The sequence below is a fragment of the Nematocida homosporus genome (genome assembly GCF_024244095.1).
Source record: "Nematocida homosporus strain JUm1504 chromosome Unknown 4459, whole genome shotgun sequence".
NCBI lineage: Eukaryota > Fungi > Microsporidia > Nematocida > Nematocida homosporus.
The window spans coordinates 1-18,540 of record NW_026250655.1 but is presented as its reverse complement, the minus strand read 5'-3'; the positions used below and the strand labels follow the sequence as shown (position 1 = coordinate 18,540).

Here is an 18,540-nt window from a genome sequence, read left to right as displayed (position 1 = left end):
ATTGATTACTTAACTTAACTTTACTTTACTTAACTTAATTGATTACTTAACTTAACTTTACTTTACTTAATTGAATACCTAGTTGATGGCGATATGATACTATGTTTATTGCAAGTGCTGAATTGGATTGATTTTAACATATGTTGAGTTAGACTGGTCTATGTTTGCATATGTTGAATTAGACCGGTCTATGTTTGTTTGGGCTGTCTTATCTTGGTATAGTCCAATCTAATCTACTTTATTCCAACTCAATACTAACTCAATACCAACTAAATACTAACTTAACTCAACTCAACTCAACTCAACTCAACTCAATACTAACTCAACTTAACTCAACTCAATCCTAATAACTTATGGCGGTAGGGTTAAGGTTGGACTTCGACCTCATCACGAACGGCCCAGGCAACAGAGTCAAAGACATCCTGGACGTGCTGGGCTAAATCGGCGTCGCCCTCAATGCCGGTTGATGAAAGAACTATATGCTTATTGCCTTCAGTAATTTGTAGTTTGCCATTCTCATAGACAGTTTGGTAATAGTTAGCTAGAATTTGGGCTACACTTTCAAGACAGTGTTTAGGCACACGGGGTGTATCTGCCTTGGCTGGGGCGGTTGGTTCACTTGCATCGGGTGTTTCTAGTGGCTCGGCTGTTTGAGCGGGTCTTTTTGGGGCTTCCACTGTTAGGGGTCGGGCTTGGGCGGCATCACTGGCCGCTTTGATTAAACAGTTGGCCAGAATGTCTCTTTCAAAACTACTCTCCCACTGAACCGATACTCCGGCACTTCCTTCAGCTACAGTTACACCGGCAAAACTAAGTGTGCCTTTGCCTTCTGTGCGGGGTACGCCTGGTAATACAGCAGCTGCTCGAGCTACAAAGGCCGAAAAAAGGACACCACGTACGGTCACTCGTTCTTGAACGCGCATTTCTGATAGGCCTAGTTCGGCTAAACCATCACGAGCCACGACTCGTACTTGGCCATCTTCAGATACATGCACAAACCCTGATAGTTCTTCCTGGGGTGTTTCACCTAGAAGTCGAGCGGCAACTTCTCCAGATCCTCTTATTTCCACCCACTCGCCATTCCGTGGAGTATGCACTGACATATCGGCTGCCCGCATCTCTGCCCGATGGACCAAAGCACTCTTTAAACGTGCCATTTCTGAACTCTCCCCATGTACCAGTACAACCTCCGGGGCTTTGCACCCTTCAATAAACTCAGCATTCTGCATGAAGTCCACGTGCGCGGAAAAGGAAACATAATCTACGGAAGACCGTACGGCAATTCGATGTCCTTTCAAAGAGAGTACCTCTTCCGGCTCACAAAGAAGTTCTTTGGCTAAAGTGCCCTCTACACAGTATCCCGCAATAATACAGCCATTACGCTTATCACCACACCAAAGCTCAAAAAGGTCACGTGAAAGTCCATGTTGCAACATTCCTGGTGAAGCCATTACTACACAAGGCCCTCTATCTTCATAGGCCTCTACATTACGGATACTTTGTACGTACTTAAAGTGAAAAGGATTACTAATTTCAGCCATGCCTTGAATCTTATCGTTCATCATGTTAATGTAAGTCTGGTACACAGCCATACACCGTTTGGCTAAAGCTGAAGCATAAAAGATAGGCACGCCTTGTAAGTCCCGTCTGCTTTCCCAGAACTCATCTAGAATAAGCAGTAACTCTTGTGCTCGTCCTAAGGCAAAGACGGGTAAGAGACACTTGCCGCCTCGTTTGACAATCTCAGCTACACCGGCTGTAAAGCGTGATTCACGCTCTTCTTTGCTCTGGTGGCACTGCACACCATAAGTTGACTCAGCTACAATTACATCTACTCGACTGGGTGGTACTTGCGCGGCCTTTAAGTGTCTGTCTTCCTCCCGGGAGTAATCACCAGTATACAGTAGTGATAAATCATCAGTACGTACTAAAAACATAGCTGCGCCTAAAACATGGCCAGCATTGTAAGCAATAAAGGTAAGTGAAGAAGAAAGACGTATTTCCTGGCCGTAATCTACCGGAATAATTCTATCGTAGCATTGGGCTAACTCTTTCTCAGAGAACAGATCATTTTTAGATGAAGCATTTGAAACACGAACATAGTCATTCAAAAGCCATCTAAAGATAGCTCTAGTTGGATGGGTCATGTAAACTTTGCCTGTAAAGGACGTACGTTCAGTAAAGTAGGGTAAAGCCCCAGCATGGTCCAAGTGAAAATGAGTTACTAGAACAGCATCTATCTCAGCTGGATCGATAAGATCAAAGAAAGGTAAAGAAGAAAGGCCTCCATGAGCAGGATGCACTCCGCAATCAAACATCACTGTTGACCCTCTAAATCGCACAACAACACAAGATCGGCCAACTTCATTACCGGCACCCAGAGGTAAGATACGCGCTGCAGTCTGGTAGAGAGAGTTCTCCATGCGCTTTAAAAAAAGATGCTAGAAGAGCTGAGTAGTGAGCTGAGTAGTAGTACTAATGAGGAGGTTAGTATTGGGTTCGATGACGTAAGTGATTCTGGCTGTTCTGATACTGGCTTGGCTGGTGGTATGTATAGTAAAGGTGGTGTTGATGGTGTTGATGGTGTTGATAGTGCTGATAGTGTTAATAGTGTTGATAGTAAAGGTAAAGGTAATAGTAAAGGTAATGGTAGTGGTAGTGGTAGTGGTAATGGTAGTGGTAGTGGAAAGTTAGGTAAGAATAGGGTAGATAGTGATGATCAAGGTAGTGATGGTTTAAATAGGTCTTTTGTCTGTGCTTATGCGGGATGCTTGAAGAGTTATTCGAAGCCTTCTTTGTTGGAGTTGCATGAGAATACTCATACTGGCGTACGCCCTTTTAAGTGCAGTCGTTGTAATAAGGCTTATTATAAGAAGTCGCATTTACATATACATGAAGTAGCGATTCATACGGCTAAGAAATACAAATGTGAGTTGTGCGGTCGTGAACTTGCAACTCGAGATTCTTTGAAGAAACACTCTGATGTCTGTGGACGAGTGTTTGTCTGCCATTTTTGTCATAAACGCTTTGTTCGAGCGGAGTGGTACATTCGTCATATTAGACAGCATACCGATCCGAATAGTGTGAGTAAGACGGCCAAATCTAGCCAGTGTAAGAAATTAAGTAGTAATAACGTGCGTGAAGTTAGTATGGGTGTTAGAAATGGTAGTATTGATATGGGTGAGGTTAGTAAGGGTGAAGTTGGTATTGATGAAGTTAGTAAGGGTGAAGTTAGTAAGGATAAGATAGACAATGGGGAGGACAAAATAAAGACCGCTAAGATATATAAACCAACCCAACTTAAACCAACTCAACCTAAACTAACTCAATCTAAACTAACTCAACTTAAACCAACTCAACCTAAACCAACCAAAACTGAAGAATTGGACAGTACAAATACCACTGCAACCAATCATATAACTACTCCAAACCCAATACTAACCCTAAATCATACAAATGCCTCTCCACCTACTTCCTCAATCCAACCTCCTTATAATCAGTGCTCTACGTGTGGGAAGTACTTTAAGCTGAAAAAGAACCTCCGGGCCCATGAAGAAGGCGCACATGGCCGGAATAAGTATACATGTCCGGTTTGCCATAATAAGTTCTCGTATCCGGCCACTTTGAGACGGCATATTCAGAATCTGCATAAGGACTATTGTCCCGGGAATAAAAAGGATTAGCTATGCTTACTTTTTGGGTTAGGAATTGGGTTTAGTTTGGGTTTTTAGTAATTGGCTTGTCTTTGTTTAGTAATGACTAAGGTAAGTGAATGTATAAGAAGTATTCAAGGGAGGACTGTATTTGACAGTCGGGGCAATCCAACTACTGAAGTAGAAATGGATACAGATTTGGGAAACGTGCGTGATAGTTGTCCTTCTGGGGCTTCGACTGGATCGCAAGAAGCTTTAGAGCTTCGTGATGGCTCGGGGCCGTGTGGCGGGAAAGGTGTTTGTCGTGCGGTGCAGGGTATTGAAAAGTTAGCCACTCTCGTATTGTTGCAGGACTTCTTGATTACGGACCAGGGAGGTATTGATGAGTTTATGTGCCAAACAGATGGTACACCCAACAAGGCTAATTTGGGTGCCAATGCAATTCTGCCGCTATCCATGGCTTTTGCCCGTTTGGGAGCTATGAAGAAAGAGGCAGCCTTGTGGCAGTACTTAAATGAATTGTATGGCGGTAGTGGGGAGAAGAAGGCGCCTAAGCTTTACTTTAACGTGATTAACGGCGGGGCCCATGCGGATAATGGTCTTTGCATTCAAGAAGTAATGGTTTCATTTGGGGGTGAAAGTGTTTATGAAGTGTTGTGTAATGCTAGTTCCTTTATTGGGGTCTTGAAGAAGCAGGTGTGTAAGAAGTATGGTGGCAGTGGAGTAGGTGATGAGGGTGGGTTTGCTCCGGCAATTGACACTTTAGAGGAAGCTTTGGAGTTAATCAGGGAAACAGAAAAGATATCTAAGATTACAACTGAGATTGCCATTGATGCAGCGGCCAGTGAGTTTTACCGGGCGGGCAAGTACCAAGTTAAACAAGGCGAAAAGCCATTAAGCAGCACTGAACTTGGGGCTTACTATTTGGAGATAGCGCAGAAGTACAAGGTAGCTATGCTTGAAGATCCATTTGCTGAGAAGGACTTTGCCGGATGGAAGGCTTTTCTACCTCTAGCCCAGAAAGCAGGTATTCGGGTGGTTGGCGACGACTTGCTCGTAACTAGTGCTAAGTTGATTCATTGGGCCGGACAGGAGAAGTTATGCGATGTGGCCTTAATCAAGATGAACCAGGTCGGAACAATTACGGAAACTATTCGTGCAGTGCAGGAGGCTCGCAAGCAAGGGATGCGCATAATGGCCAGTCACCGCAGTGGCGAGACCGAAGATACTTTCTTGGCCCATTTAGCCGTTGGTTTAGAGGCTGACTTTTTAAAGTCCGGCTCATTGTGTCGCACAGAGCGCATCTGCAAGTACAATGAGCTGCTCCGACTCTTTGAGTCTCCGCACAAGACCTGCCCGCAAACTAACCGTCAGCAATAAATGCATTACGACTTATTTTCACTACTACTTACACTAACCTAATACCAACCCAATACTAACCTGTTCAGGCGGATATCAAAGAAACAAAAGACATATTCACATTTAGATCTTTATAAATTGTTAACTTACCAGTTAAGTCCGAGCAGCCGTACTGATTGAGCCGAAGCTGTAATAGTTATGAATAGGTTACTTTTGCTTGGTTTCTACATTAAGCTGGGCACTTTCAGTGGAGGGCGCGTCTTTGCCCACCATACGGAAGGTCAAGAATCCTGACCCAGAGAAGATCGTTACCAGTCCAATGACAAAGTTTCTAAACTGGCTTGGCGTGAACATGGCAAAGTCCTTGAAGTAAATGCCGGCTGTAGTCACACTCGTTACTGTCCACAGAACATGGAAGACCGGGATAACCAGCAAGGCATCGTACCTCTTCAAAGCACGATTCAGCCAATAAATCTGACCAACTGTGCACAGCACAATCATTCCCAAGAAGAAGTACGGCCCCAAGCCCAAGAACTGGTTCTGTCCTGAAAAGCTCAAGGCAATCATCTCCCCAAAGCTCTTTGCAAACAGCGTAGTAAATGAGGCAATGCCGGCCGACAGTCCCACATAAACAAAAAGCATGGCATACTTCAGCTCCCAACCATTCCTAGTGAACTTCTTATCTAGCACCACCCAAGGCACTGTCTCATCCATCCGCCACTCGCTGTTCTCCTCAACCACCCGGGCCACCACCCACAACGAAGCAATCACCAGCAACAGGGCGGCAAACCAAAGTAAAGTTCCCAAAGACAGGTACATTTCCAGTAAAGCCCCAACCGTATGATGTCCTCCTTTACCGCCCCCGGCATTACTAACAATCACCGAAGACCCAATCAGCACCAGTAGAATAGCCATTAAATCATAAACCGTAAAGACTTCCCGATTAATCAAAGGCGCAAATATACTATTGGCCACCAAGCCCACTGCTCCTAAGGAGGCCATCAAAGACTGGTTGCCAAAAGCGTACGAACTAAACCCAGAAACTTTCCCTAGAATGTACACCCCTACTCCAAACAAGAACACATTAACTCCCACCCCGTACACATCCACTACCGGTACAGCGTAAGACCGTTTCTGAAAGTTCAACCCAATGTTAATGAACAAGTTGCCCATTACCGAAAGCAAAGGCCCTAGCACCCAGCGCTTCCCAAAAGAAGGAACACAAACAGCACCATTCCCACCTTTCCGACACACGAACCCATTCACACACCCACTCACTCCATCCGGCCGTTCCGCCGCACAAGCAGCTCCACTCGGCACAAATTGACAACAAAATCCCTCCTTACACTTCTTCGTACATGCCAAAGCCCCAAAGAAGGGAAAAGATGCACACTCACTCGCCGCCTTACAAGCCACGCCCGGCGCCTTCAATTGCGCACATTCCCCAGCCACACAGAACAAACTATGAACTCCCCGCCGAGACGAAAGATTACAATCACTATCTTTCTGGCACTGCTGCGCCACCACCAGACCAAATACAACTATAACACTCCCCCAACGCACTCTTTGCACCCATCGCAACCATTTATCCCCATGCATGCCTAACACTAACCCATACAAACAATCAATCCTTTTTATTTTTCATGGTTGACACACCTCCTACGTGGAAAGACAGAGCTGAATCTTATAAAAGAGCCGAAACAAAATGGAACCGAAAAGCTTCCCCAGATTTAGCCCTAATTAGCGAGATTTGTCGGGAAAGTTCGATTCCCGCCTTAGAAGCAGGTTTATTAGCCCTAGTACCACTAGCTCAGCACAATCAACTTGGAGGTAAAGAGAAAGATGTCTTAACTCTTCTCTTTAAACAGATCAATACGACTAAGCCGAGTATGAAAGCTTCAATTAAGAAGATCTTTAACTATTTAGCCCAAACAAATGCCGAATTACTAGTCCAGTTAAGTATTAGCCCAATTACAGGCAAGAACCCGAAAGTAGCCAGTGAGAGTCTTAAAGTCTTAGTAGAGTCACCAACTGAAGAGACTCTTCCTTATCTTTTTGAGCATATTTTACCTTTAGCTGCTTATCTCTTTGCCCATGGCACAGGTAGTGTTAGAGAAGAAGCCACGCGTCTCTTCCAAATTCTAGCCGAGAAGGACCCCGAACGAGTTGATGAGGCCACCCAAATGCTCCGACCGGTTCAAGTCAAAGAAATCTTCCAACCTCGAGTTGTCCAAGCAACTACTGCGTCATCTGCAGCAGCAACTACTACTGCGGCATCTACATCTACTAATCCAACTACTACTACTGCATCATCTACCAATCCAATACCACCTCAAACCACCCCAACTACTACTACGTCATCTACCAATTCAATTCCACCCCAATCTAATCCAACCACAACTACTACATCTCAACCCAATCCAATCCCACCACAACCCAACTCAATACCATCTCAATCCAAATCTACTTTGGCGAGTAAACCCCAGAAGATAATACCACTACCTAATAACTTCTTTGAACGGTTTACAGCTACAGATTGGAAGGAGAGATTAGTCAGTGAAGAACTAAGTGATTTATTAGGAGATAAAGGTGATAAGACTCTTTCTCCAGTTGATACAGTTGCAGTTATTGATGCGGCTTTAAAAAGAGTTACAGAGAGCAACATTAAGGTCTTTATTGCCGTACTGAGTGTAATTAGGAAGTGTTTGTCGAAGAGTGTTCCAGAAGGACTGGTTAAGGAGTTGATTAAGAAGATGGGTAAGCGGTTGAAGGATAAAAAAGAACAAGTTTATCAGGCAGTTGGTTTAGTGATTAGTCGGGCCTTAGAGGTTTATTTTGTAGCTAGTTTTGATGAGGTAGTGTTGTTGTTAAAGACGGAAAAGTCATCAAGATCTCGTATTTTGCCTATCTTAATTACTGCTTTAGATAATGTTCAAGAAAGTGATATTAGTCGTAGTGAAGTTCTTCCTTTGATTATTGAGTGCTGTAATGAGTCTAGTCCAGAAACTCGTAATTTAGCTGCTGCTGCTTTAGCCCTGATCTTTTGTAAACGAGGTGATCCTTCATCCCTAGCGGAAATAGAAGCATTAGGAGTTGAACGGATGGTAGCACAGAAGGCCTTAGCTCGATTGGACGAACTATTCCAACAAAAAGAAGCTGAGATAACTCAGATAGTAGATTCACTTTGTGAAGAGATCCGGAATACTACTATTACTCAGGACCAAGCACCTAGTCCAGCTATTCCAGCTACACCGATCAAAATGCATCCAGCTAATAACAATGAAATTGAATCAAGTCCTCTTATCACTCGCGCCCAAACTCCAATTGGAATTGCTTCTACGCCTCTCAATACAACGCAATACCAAACTAATTCTACTCCACCTAACTCCAGCCATCCTAATCACACTATCCCACCAAATTCAACCCACTCCAACCCAATACTAACCCACTCCAACCCAATACTAACCCAAGAAGCTCTCAATAACTGTCCAGGACCTTATAATAACTCAATTCCCTGTACTTCTATTCTGGCCTTTATTGAATCGGGTTATCTTATTCCAGTAGAAATAACAGAACTAGTGGATAGATTGGGCCGAGATGCAATGGCTGATATTCGTATTATAAGTATTCTCCAACACGTTGGTATTCCAGAAGGTGAGCTAAAACGAGTGGCAGATAAACTAGCTACTCTGACTTGTGCTGATGTACAAACTAAAGTGCAAATAGAAGCTTTGCGAGCGCGAATAGAACGAGCCTTAGGTGAACGCACTCTTTTTGAGGAGAAATGCGCTCGAGCAGCTCTGATGGAGAAACTTGCAACGGGTTTAGCCGTTAGTGAAGAGGAAATCCTTAACGTACTGACTTCTTTATCACGACGGTCACTTATTCTGCGAGAAGATGAAGCTAGACTAGTTATTCAGGCGGCAGTCCAAGCTGAGTATCGCCGGATTCCCGAGATAATGGAGACTATTTTTCCTCTATCAAAAACCTTATCTATTTGTACTGAACTAGCTACTGATATGCCCGGGGCTCTATCTTTCCTCTTATCTCTAGTGGAGAAGTGCCAAGGTCTTTCTTATGCTCCTATTGAGAAGAGTCTCGCCCAGCCGGGCTTTATTGCTCTTCTGGAGCGCATTAATACGCCAACGGCCTGGAAGATCTTAGGACTAGTTAAAACAGGCTCAGTGCCACCAACGGCTTCGCCCTGTCCTAAAAGATTCCGAGCAGCCCAGGAAGATATAGATATTAATGGTTTACTTAATGATATTATAGATCAAGATACAGAGAAGGCTAAATCATCTTTAGAACGTTTAGATCTAGCTACTACTGATAATTTAACTAGTTTAATTGAAAGTGCCTCTACCTTGGTCAATGTCTTACTTCTGCAATTAAATGATGTTCTCTCCTCAGGAGTAAATACGCATCCTAGTACGGCAGTTATTCTACGGATTTTAAAACGAGTAGGGGCCAGTGAACGGTTCTTAGCCGCCCTTGATGCAGGTACTTTACTTAGCTTAACTTCTGATTATATCATGATTGTCACGGGACAGATGCCACGAGGACTACCAGCACCAGAAAGTATTCGTAAAGAGTGCGGTGAATCTCTTATCAAAATATGTACGACTGGTCCATGTGCAGCTATGTTCAAGATCTATATGACTTTGCTTAGTAGTCGGTATAAAGAAGAGAAAGTCCGTGAAGTTTTGGTCAAACTAGTTTGGAAGCACTCAAAGGTTTCTATTGGGTTCTTAGGGGACAAGAAAATAGTTACTTCGCTTATTGCTAGTCTGAATACTTTCTATAGTACAGTTAAGGGTGAGGTAACTAGTGATCCGTTGATTTCTAAGGTTCTGCATTTACATCTGATTGAGATTCTTAAGTACTATGGCGAGGAGTTCGTGCGGCTTTTCAAGGTTTCCGGTCCCGTTCTTACTCAAATTCAAAGTCTAGCCGGATAAGTTAAGTTTAGGCGGTGTATCGCTAAGTTTAGGCGGTGTATCGAGTTGGGACAGTTTAACTTAATACTATCGCAATCTAATAAACAACTAGTAAGTATTTCATTATAACCTTATCTGAGTAGATCAAGTTAGTATTAGTGTGGTGTTCAATAAGAAATAGTTCCTATGACTAGTACATACTCTATTAGTGACATACCTCGATACGACATACTTATACTTGACCATTTAGTGAATATAGACGATGATATGACGTCATACTCAAATTTTGATAATCTCTAAGTACCCCTTAACATGTGATACCACCCGAATTCTCTACTAACCCAATACCAATACCAATACGTATGCAATCAATAAACGACTTAGTATGAGGAAGGAATAGTGGTTGTGTAACGGCACTACATCCAGTAAATAGCAAGTCAACCCAATAAGGTTATCTTTGAAGAGGAGGGTAAGTATTGAGTTAGTATTGAGTTAGTATTGAGTTAGTATTGAGTTAGTATTGGATAAGTTGGGTCTTCAGCACTAAGTACTAAACTTACATCTAAATTCTTATCAAAATACACACTAACTTAACATAAGTACACAATATCAACTCAACCCAAACCAAACTTAACTAAACTCAACCCCACACAACACAACTTAATATGAATATAAGCACAATTTATTCTTATCTTAAGTAGATAGATACTACGTCATAACGGGCTATTGCAAAAATTTGATGATATCCCGACGAATTAGACGCGAACGTAAAGAATGGTTAGATACGGCCAGGAGTGAAGAAAGAAGAGTAGCAGCAAAAAAGAGGAGAGACCAATTATATGCTGCTTATGAAAGAGAAGCAGTTGTTCCCAAAGAAATTCGCCATGAAATCGCCGAAGGTAAACTTACAGCCGAAGAAGCTCTTCAAGAAGCTATCTATGCCAGTGGAGAGTTAGAAAAAGAAGATGAATTCACCAATCAAGAAGAGCCTCGACCAATTATTACTACTTCTCGTTCACCTTCTGATCCTCTAACTAGATTTGCTAAGATGCTTAAACATCTCTTTCCTAATGCCGAGAAGATCAATCGTGGTAAGCACATGATGAAAGAGTTAGTTACAATGGCCATTGAAAAAGGACATACTGATTTAATTATGGTTAATGAACATAAGGGTAATCCTTCTTCTTTAGTTATTTCCCACTTACCACACGGTCCAACGGCTTACTTTTCATTGCACCATGTAGTGACTACTGAGACAGAATCAAGCAGTGGAGCTAATCCAGCTCTTATTTTTGATAACTTAACTACTCCACTAGGTCTACGTATTAAACGGATTCTATCTTCACTCTTCCCGGCTTTAACACCACGAGAGAAGCCGAAGAAGATAGTTGCTTTTGTTAATCGGGAGGACAGTATCTTCTTTTCTCAGTATAAGAGTAGCTTTGCCCAAGGTATTCCTACTTTGGAGAAGATCAGTCCGTCTTTCACAATGAAGCTTTATGAGATAAGAGCAGGCACTCTAGAGATGGACTATGCCGATAAAGAGTTCGTTTTCCGGCCATATCTTAACACGGCTCGTAAGAAGCTCTATCTTGGAGAAGAACTAGATGATTTAAATTAGCCATACATTTAATTGAGTTGAGTTGGTGTTGGGTTTGGGTTTAGTTTGGTTTAGTTTAGATTGGGTTTGGTTTAGTATTGGGTTAGCCCGATTTGGTATTTCATATTAACTTAACTCAATCTAATCTAAACTCAATCTAATCTTAATTCAATTAATATAGTATTTAGAGTGGCAAGCCATAGAAGAGACTATGTCCAGAGCAAATAAATCAGTAATAAAACAACATCCATTGGTATTATGTATTGAGTTGAGTTGAGTTAGGTTGAGTTAGTATTATGTTAGTATGTGATTGGGTTGAGTTAGTATTGGGTTAGGTTGAGTTGAGTTGGTGATTGGGTTAGCTTAATCTAATCTAAACATAACATAACATAACTTAATCTAAACATAACATAATCTAATCTAAACTTAATCTAAACATAACATAACTCAATATTACCCCAACATAATCTTAACTCAACACAACCTAACTTAACTCTATACTAGCCACTGAACTATCCTTATAGTACTACTCTAAGACCATTATAAAACTATCTTAATACTATCTAAACCTATTCAAATACTCGTCTCAGACAACACATATATATTATTTCTTTTATTTAGAGGAATGCACATTGAAACTCTACTTATAAACCAGTATAGATCTATTCCTATAGTTAGTCGACTCTTCTTTACAATAAGTATTTCTCTGACTCTTTTGACTTATCTAGATTTTATTAGTCCGTACAGCTTGATATACTCATGGGCACACCTGCAGAAACTAGAGATATGGCGGGCTTTAACTACTTTCTTCTACTGGGGACCGGCTAGTCTTGACGTCTTCATTCACCAGTTCTTTATGCTCAAGTATTGTGTTATGTTGGAAGAAGCCTGTTCAGATCCATCGGATTTCCTTTATCTACTGATAGTAGGTATGGCTTTGATCTTTGGTATGGGTAATATCTTAGGTATGGCTAAAATGTCTAATGCCTTATCTACTTACATTATCTACATTTGGAGCAAAAGGAATCCCTTAATTCTTGTTCAGTATATGGGTCTATTCAATCTACCGGCCTACTATGTACCTTGCATTATGTTCCTCTTCTCTTTCATTGTAGAGAAGAAGCTACCCCAAAGTGATTTAGTCGGTATAGTAGCTGGCCATATTTACTTCTACTTTAAGCATGTATATGTCAAGACTAGTACTTCTGAGCCTTTACGCACTCCTTTGCTTTTGAAAAGACTCTTCCAGAAGCCTAAATCTACTTCAAATTCAAACACAAACGGTCAAAGTCGGTCTTCACCTACTCAAAATAGTCCCAATAATTCAGCTACTTCTCTTAATTCAAGTCGTATTCGTACTTTAGATGATATTCAAGCCAATGGCTAAATAAACTTTGCAATTCTGTCTTTTACATGTCTAAGAGAAAGCGCATTGATTCAGATAGTGAAGATGGCCAATATAAAAGTAACAAGTTTGTCGATGTTGAAGCTTCAGAGTCCGATGATGAAGATGAAGGTTTAAGTGATTTTATTAATGAAATAGCTGAAGAGGCCGAGTCAGAGTCACTTATTGCTGATACGGAAGAGTCGGGCGAGGAAGCAGAGCCCGTAGAAGCGGCTGAATCTGAGTCGGAAGGATCAGAAGAACCATTTGAGGAGTATACTAAAAAGATTGAGCGAAGGTACAGTGCAGCTGAAGCCCGATTAGAAACAGAAGAGGTTCCTCAGCAAATGTTATTACCAACTGATAAGCATCCACGACTTTGGCTAATCAGATGTTTACCTAAAAAGGAAAAGTCTTTGGTTTTAACTATTATGCGTAAAGTTGTTAATTCAGAAACAACAGATAGTCCTATTAATATTACTGGTGTTCTTTTCAATGAATCGGCGCCAGGATATATCTATGTAGAAGCCTATCAAAAACAACAAGTTCTTCAGGCGATTGAAGGAGTTACAGGAGCTTTTCGTACTACTATTGTGCAAGTTCCAGCTAAGGAGATGGCTGATGCCCTGATAGTTAGTGAAACTGATCCTATTGTTTATAAACCGGGTAGTTTACAATGGCTTACTAAAGGTAGATATGCAGGCGACTTAGTGCAAGTAGAAGGACCTGGCCAGGAACGGGGTATGGTAGCTGTTCGGATTGTTCCCCGACTTGGTGCCCAGAATAAGCAAGCTCTATTCAGTCCCGAAGACTACCATCCTTCTGAAGTCTATAAAGTAGCCAAGAACAGTTATGTTTATAAGAAAGAGACTTATACCGATGGATATTTACTTAAAGACGTACCTACGGCCCATTTAGTCCAGACGCCTACACCAACAACTGAGGAAAGAAGTTGGTTTAGTGAAGGATCGGTGAAAGAGCCCGTCCGTGTGGCTAAAGGCGAGTTTGTAGAAGTAATTCAAGGGGCACTTAAAGGTGCTTCTGGAATTGTCATCAGTACGGGTTCAGATGAAGTTTTGATTAAGATTGGTGAAAGGAAAGTAGCTCTATCTCTTTTTGAAGTCCGTAAGAGATATGCTGTAGGAGATGAAGTTATTGTTGTTTCTGGTCGTAAAAGAGGTAAAAGTGGGTTTATTCTAGGCTTAAATGGTGATCATGTTCGTATTGCTATTGATGGGTTTTCCGAAGAAATTGAAGTTCATAGTGATGAGATTAAACTAGGTAGTGTTCCTACTGAGCGAGTTGCACCGGCCAAGAGTCTTATTAGAGAAAGAAGAGATCCATTACTCAACCGATCCGGTTCAATCATTGCCGGTGAGCATAAAGGTAAACGAGGTATTGTTAAGGACGTGCAAGGCAGTACTCTCCGGATTCAACTCATTGCTAATCTTAAGTACGTCACTGTCCCTCGTGACTATTTCGAGCAACAAAAGAGATCCGGCCCCACCCGTACTCCCCACCATCCCGAAAGAAGGTTCCATGAAGGCAATACCACTCCAATCCATGAGGGCAATACCACTCCCGTCTCCCATCCCATCGATTCTACTCCCCATGAATACCCCGACTTCTCCTAACCCAATACCAAACACCTACATATAATGTTACTCCATATCTTATTTCATTACCAAATCCATATCTTATTTCATTACCATATCTTATCTCACCTCACTACTAAATCCATATCTTATCTCACTACTAAATCCATATCTTATCTCATTACCATATCTTATCTCATCACCACTACCAACTCAATAAATTATATAACTCTGTAAACTTTCTCTATCAACCCAAATCCAACCACACTATCTATCTCAACCCAAGATCAAACCACACTATCCCTTTAATCAATAAACTCATTCCCATTCCATTCCATCCAATCAACCACTCACTCAACCCAAATACTAACCCAACTCAACCACTCAATCAACCCAACTCAACCCAAAACCAACCCAACTCAACCCATTACCACCTACCCCAACTTAGTCCTACTCTAATACTTAACTTAACCCAACCCAACCTATCTACAACCCCTGTAGATACACAACCAATTTGCATAAATCTGAAATATTTGTTGTCCTTGAAGATGCACCAGCAACCCCACCACCAGCAGACGAATTCTGTAAAGCGGATTATGAAAGAGTTAAAGGATATAAAAGAGACCGAAGCAAGTATGACTGGTGAAGGTTCCGAACGAATCCTTTTCATTGCCCCAGTCGATGACTCAGATCTATACAATTGGAAAGGAAGAATTTCACCTCCTAAAGGCAGTAACTATCATGGCGGGACTTTCTATCTAGATATTAAGTTCCCTACTGACTATCCTTTTAAGCCCCCTCGAATTCGTTTTCTAACTAGAATCTTCCATCCTAACATTAATACCAATGGAACAATCTGTTTGGACATTTTGAGTGAGAAATGGTCGCCTGCTTTAACTATTACCAAAGTAATGATGTCCATTTGCAGCTGGCTAGATGAGCCTAATCCAGACGATCCTCTTGTTCCGGACATTGCTTCTTTGTGCAAGCTAGACCAGAAGATGTACAAAGAGAAATGCCGGGAATGGACAGAGAGGTATGCCATGGATAGATCAGGCGATATAGAAGAATGGAAGAATTTATAGGAATAAATATGGTATTGCGTTGAGTTAGTTTAGTATTGAGTTGGGTTGGTGTTGAGTTGGGTTGTGTTGAGTTAGTTTGGTATTGAGTTAAGTTGAGTTAGTTTGGTATTGGGTTAAGTTGTTGGGTTCAATTTATTGATTAAGAGGTTAGTATAGTATTGTATAGTATAGTATGTTGTTTTGTTGAAGTAGTTTGGCCTTAAGTTAGTATAATCTTGGCTTGGGTTGGTCTTGGGTTTAGATTAGATTAGATTGTGGGTTGTTTTTGTTTAGTATAGTATTAAGTTAAGTTAAGTTAAGTTTGGTATTAGTTAAGTTAAGTTTAGTATGGTATTGGGTTAGTACTAAGTTGATAATAAACCACACCAAATTCAACTCAACCTAAACCCACCATAACCCAACTCAACCCAAACCCACCATAACCTACCATAACTTAACACAACTCAACTAAACACATCTTAATTCGTGTGCGAGTTTGTTTTTATGGATATGGATGACCCAGATAGAATATTTACGGAGCCTTGGGGTAATGTGGGGAGAGAAAATAGAGATAATTCGGGGACTAGGGCGTTTGTTGCTCGGGCGGAAGCTTTGTGTCAAGTGGCGGAGCAGGAAAGAGATGGAATTGAACTGGCTTTGCAATGTATTAAGGAAGGCCGCACTGAATTGGAAGAGGCCTTATTACGGATGGATCGGGCAGAAGAGGAAGTGCGGATGGTTGAGTGTACAGTAGCCCGAGTAGAACGAGAGATATCTAACAAAAAACGCGCATTGAAAGTGATGGAAGAGATAGTGCAGAGAGTGTGCGTGCCTCGAGAAGTGCTAGCTACTTTAGAATCACCATGGCTGGAGAGTATGGAAGAATTGCCAAAAGTAGAAGAAGCTCTGAATCGAGTTAGTCGTTTGGAAGAAATAGATAATCCAGATATGTTAAGTGTGCGTGCTATTGCAGAGAGTCAAAAGCGAGGGAAACAGGCTATAGAAAGCTTTTTGTCGGTAGCGGTTAAACACTTGGTCAATGAATGCGATAAGAATAAGAGTGCACGTAAAGATAAGGAAGAACTCCATGAACGGCTTAGTCGGTATAACGTAGTGATTAAAGAGTTGATTAAACGAGAACGAATGAAAGAAGTGGCTGAAGCATACAGCAAGAGACAAAGTGAAGCCTATCGGGATAAAACTGCTAAGAAAATGAATGATTTAGTGGCTACCTTTAAAAAGATCCAACTATTATCTAGTTTGGAGGCTGATCGGGCTAATGATAGTTTTTGGGAAGCCTTTCAATGGATCTTTAGTATGGTTTATAGTGAAGCATACTTCCTGGCTAAGATCCTCTTGCCTAGTCAGAAAGACCTTCAGAAAGAAGTTCTAGGCCTGGTCTTTCGTGAGGCTGAGCAGAGTCTTCTTAATGGACTTAAAGGTGTTTATGAGACCGGCTGGGCCATTCTAGTTCTTAATTTACTAGGGAGTATTAAAGCGCACGAACAAACAGCTAAGGAGAAGACTCAGCTGGGCGCTAGTATGGCTGAGATTGAGATTTCAGTTATTCAAGATGCGATCAAAACCTTCCTTCTTACCTTAAAAAGCACCTATCTAGCCACTTTAAAGAAGAAGATTACTAAAGAGTACAAGAAAGAAGGCTCACTTGATCTTGATAAAACATACTTCGATACGGTTGAATATTGTACAATTCCTGAAATCAACACTAAAGTGGCGACACTCAACCTTTTACACGCCCGAGCCCTAGCCACTAACAAAGACCGTATGCTTGGCTTGATCAAACAAGCATGTGTTCTAGGTGCCATTCATGAAGACTTTCTCAAAGCCCGACAACATTTTGAACCAGCCCTAGAAGAACAACTAGATCAAGAGATAAACGAACTGTCCAAAGACCTACTATATGAAGCCGAGCGCCGCGTCTTCGAAAAAGAGAAGTTATCAAGTATTGTCAAACGGGCCAAGGACACCATGAGTCTTCTTGCTCGCATTGATGGCCCCTTTGGCTTCCGTGTCCAAATAGACTTTAAAGACGCCATTCTAACTCGGGCCAACTTCAATCAGAAAAACGAGATAGCCAAAGTCCTAACCGAAAACCCACCAGAGCCCACAGCATAAGCATGCCCTTGTTCCCAAACAAAACACGTCTTGTCTTTCTGCCACCCCCTAACATTACCTTGATACTACTCTTTGTATCACTCAATCCAACTAAACTGAATACTAAACTGAATACTAACTCAACTGAATACAACTTAATCCATTTAATTATCCTAATCCAATCTAACCAACTCAACCCAAACTAAACTAATCCAATCTAAACACAACTCAACCCAATACCAATCCAATACCAAACTCAACTCAATACCAAACTCAACCCAATAACAATCCAATCCAATCTAAACTCAACCCAACTCAACCCAAACTAAACTAATCCAATCTAACCAAACCCAATACCAAACTCAACTCAACCCAATCCAATACCAAACACAACTCAACTCAATCCAATCCAATACCAAACACAACCCAATCTATCCTATTTTTGCTCTTTTTTTACCCCAGCTTTATACTACTATGTCTAAATCCATTCAGTACTTAGCCGACCATTTAGAAGCAGTTTTCGAATTGAAAAAGATAGATAACGATGCAGAACGCCTAAACATACTCTATGCCATAATGGAAAAAGAGTGGCACATGATTGAGTTACGCGATGCTTTAAGAGCTATTCGTGAGAAAGGCGAGAAAGAGTCTTGGGAAAGTGTGAAGAAGGAACTTCTAGAACGTGCCCAAGAGAAAGGAAACGACCGAGAGGAGCGAGACTGGAAGCCCAGATGTTATACCTGCCGAGAAATTGGACATATTTCCAAAGACTGCCGGGCTCCTAGATCTAGATACTAGATTGAAGCGAGTTAAGCCTGTGGTTAGATTGAGTT

The 18,540-nt window shown here is 41.6% G+C and overlaps 11 protein-coding genes across 11 annotated transcripts; 9 read left to right on the top strand and 2 right to left on the bottom strand.

Annotated features, from left to right (window-relative positions):
• Window positions 1-365: 365 nt before the first annotated feature.
• Window positions 366-2,423, bottom strand: NEHOM01_1861 (cleavage and polyadenylation specificity factor subunit 3; the record flags this gene model as incomplete). Its single annotated transcript, XM_051490739.1, has 1 exon — window positions 366-2,423. The coding sequence occupies one exon, from the start codon at window positions 2,421-2,423 to the stop codon at window positions 366-368; it is 2,058 nt and encodes a 685-aa protein (XP_051346699.1).
• A 15-nt stretch (window positions 2,424-2,438) lies between these two features.
• Window positions 2,439-3,683, top strand: NEHOM01_1860 (KRAB domain-containing zinc finger protein; the record flags this gene model as incomplete). Its single annotated transcript, XM_051490738.1, has 1 exon — window positions 2,439-3,683. The coding sequence occupies one exon, from the start codon at window positions 2,439-2,441 to the stop codon at window positions 3,681-3,683; it is 1,245 nt and encodes a 414-aa protein (XP_051346698.1).
• A 72-nt stretch (window positions 3,684-3,755) lies between these two features.
• On the top strand, window positions 3,756-5,033 carry NEHOM01_1859 (enolase; the record flags this gene model as incomplete). Its single annotated transcript, XM_051490737.1, has 1 exon — window positions 3,756-5,033. The coding sequence occupies one exon, from the start codon at window positions 3,756-3,758 to the stop codon at window positions 5,031-5,033; it is 1,278 nt and encodes a 425-aa protein (XP_051346697.1).
• Window positions 5,034-5,219: 186 nt separating this feature from the next.
• On the bottom strand, window positions 5,220-6,611 carry NEHOM01_1858 (magnesium transporter; the record flags this gene model as incomplete). Its single annotated transcript, XM_051490736.1, has 1 exon — window positions 5,220-6,611. The coding sequence occupies one exon, from the start codon at window positions 6,609-6,611 to the stop codon at window positions 5,220-5,222; it is 1,392 nt and encodes a 463-aa protein (XP_051346696.1).
• Window positions 6,612-6,655: 44 nt separating this feature from the next.
• NEHOM01_1857 (uncharacterized protein) lies at window positions 6,656-9,970 on the top strand (the record flags this gene model as incomplete). The annotated part of the gene is made up of 1 exon (XM_051490735.1): window positions 6,656-9,970. The coding sequence occupies one exon, from the start codon at window positions 6,656-6,658 to the stop codon at window positions 9,968-9,970; it is 3,315 nt and encodes a 1,104-aa protein (XP_051346695.1).
• Window positions 9,971-10,688: 718 nt separating this feature from the next.
• Window positions 10,689-11,570, top strand: NEHOM01_1856 (U3 small nucleolar ribonucleoprotein IMP4; the record flags this gene model as incomplete). The annotated part of the gene is made up of 1 exon (XM_051490734.1): window positions 10,689-11,570. The coding sequence occupies one exon, from the start codon at window positions 10,689-10,691 to the stop codon at window positions 11,568-11,570; it is 882 nt and encodes a 293-aa protein (XP_051346694.1).
• A 604-nt stretch (window positions 11,571-12,174) lies between these two features.
• NEHOM01_1855 (Derlin-2/3) lies at window positions 12,175-12,936 on the top strand (the record flags this gene model as incomplete). The annotated part of the gene is made up of 1 exon (XM_051490733.1): window positions 12,175-12,936. One exon carries the CDS (start codon window positions 12,175-12,177, stop codon window positions 12,934-12,936), a length of 762 nt encoding a protein of 253 aa, XP_051346693.1.
• A 26-nt stretch (window positions 12,937-12,962) lies between these two features.
• NEHOM01_1854 (transcription elongation factor SPT5) lies at window positions 12,963-14,567 on the top strand (the record flags this gene model as incomplete). Its single annotated transcript, XM_051490732.1, has 1 exon — window positions 12,963-14,567. The coding sequence occupies one exon, from the start codon at window positions 12,963-12,965 to the stop codon at window positions 14,565-14,567; it is 1,605 nt and encodes a 534-aa protein (XP_051346692.1).
• Window positions 14,568-15,076: 509 nt separating this feature from the next.
• NEHOM01_1853 (ubiquitin-conjugating enzyme E2 D) lies at window positions 15,077-15,613 on the top strand (the record flags this gene model as incomplete). The annotated part of the gene is made up of 1 exon (XM_051490731.1): window positions 15,077-15,613. The coding sequence occupies one exon, from the start codon at window positions 15,077-15,079 to the stop codon at window positions 15,611-15,613; it is 537 nt and encodes a 178-aa protein (XP_051346691.1).
• Window positions 15,614-16,102: 489 nt separating this feature from the next.
• Window positions 16,103-17,728, top strand: NEHOM01_1852 (uncharacterized protein; the record flags this gene model as incomplete). The annotated part of the gene is made up of 1 exon (XM_051490730.1): window positions 16,103-17,728. The coding sequence occupies one exon, from the start codon at window positions 16,103-16,105 to the stop codon at window positions 17,726-17,728; it is 1,626 nt and encodes a 541-aa protein (XP_051346690.1).
• Window positions 17,729-18,181: 453 nt separating this feature from the next.
• Window positions 18,182-18,505, top strand: NEHOM01_1851 (uncharacterized protein; the record flags this gene model as incomplete). Its single annotated transcript, XM_051490729.1, has 1 exon — window positions 18,182-18,505. One exon carries the CDS (start codon window positions 18,182-18,184, stop codon window positions 18,503-18,505), a length of 324 nt encoding a protein of 107 aa, XP_051346689.1.
• Window positions 18,506-18,540: the final 35 nt, after the last annotated feature.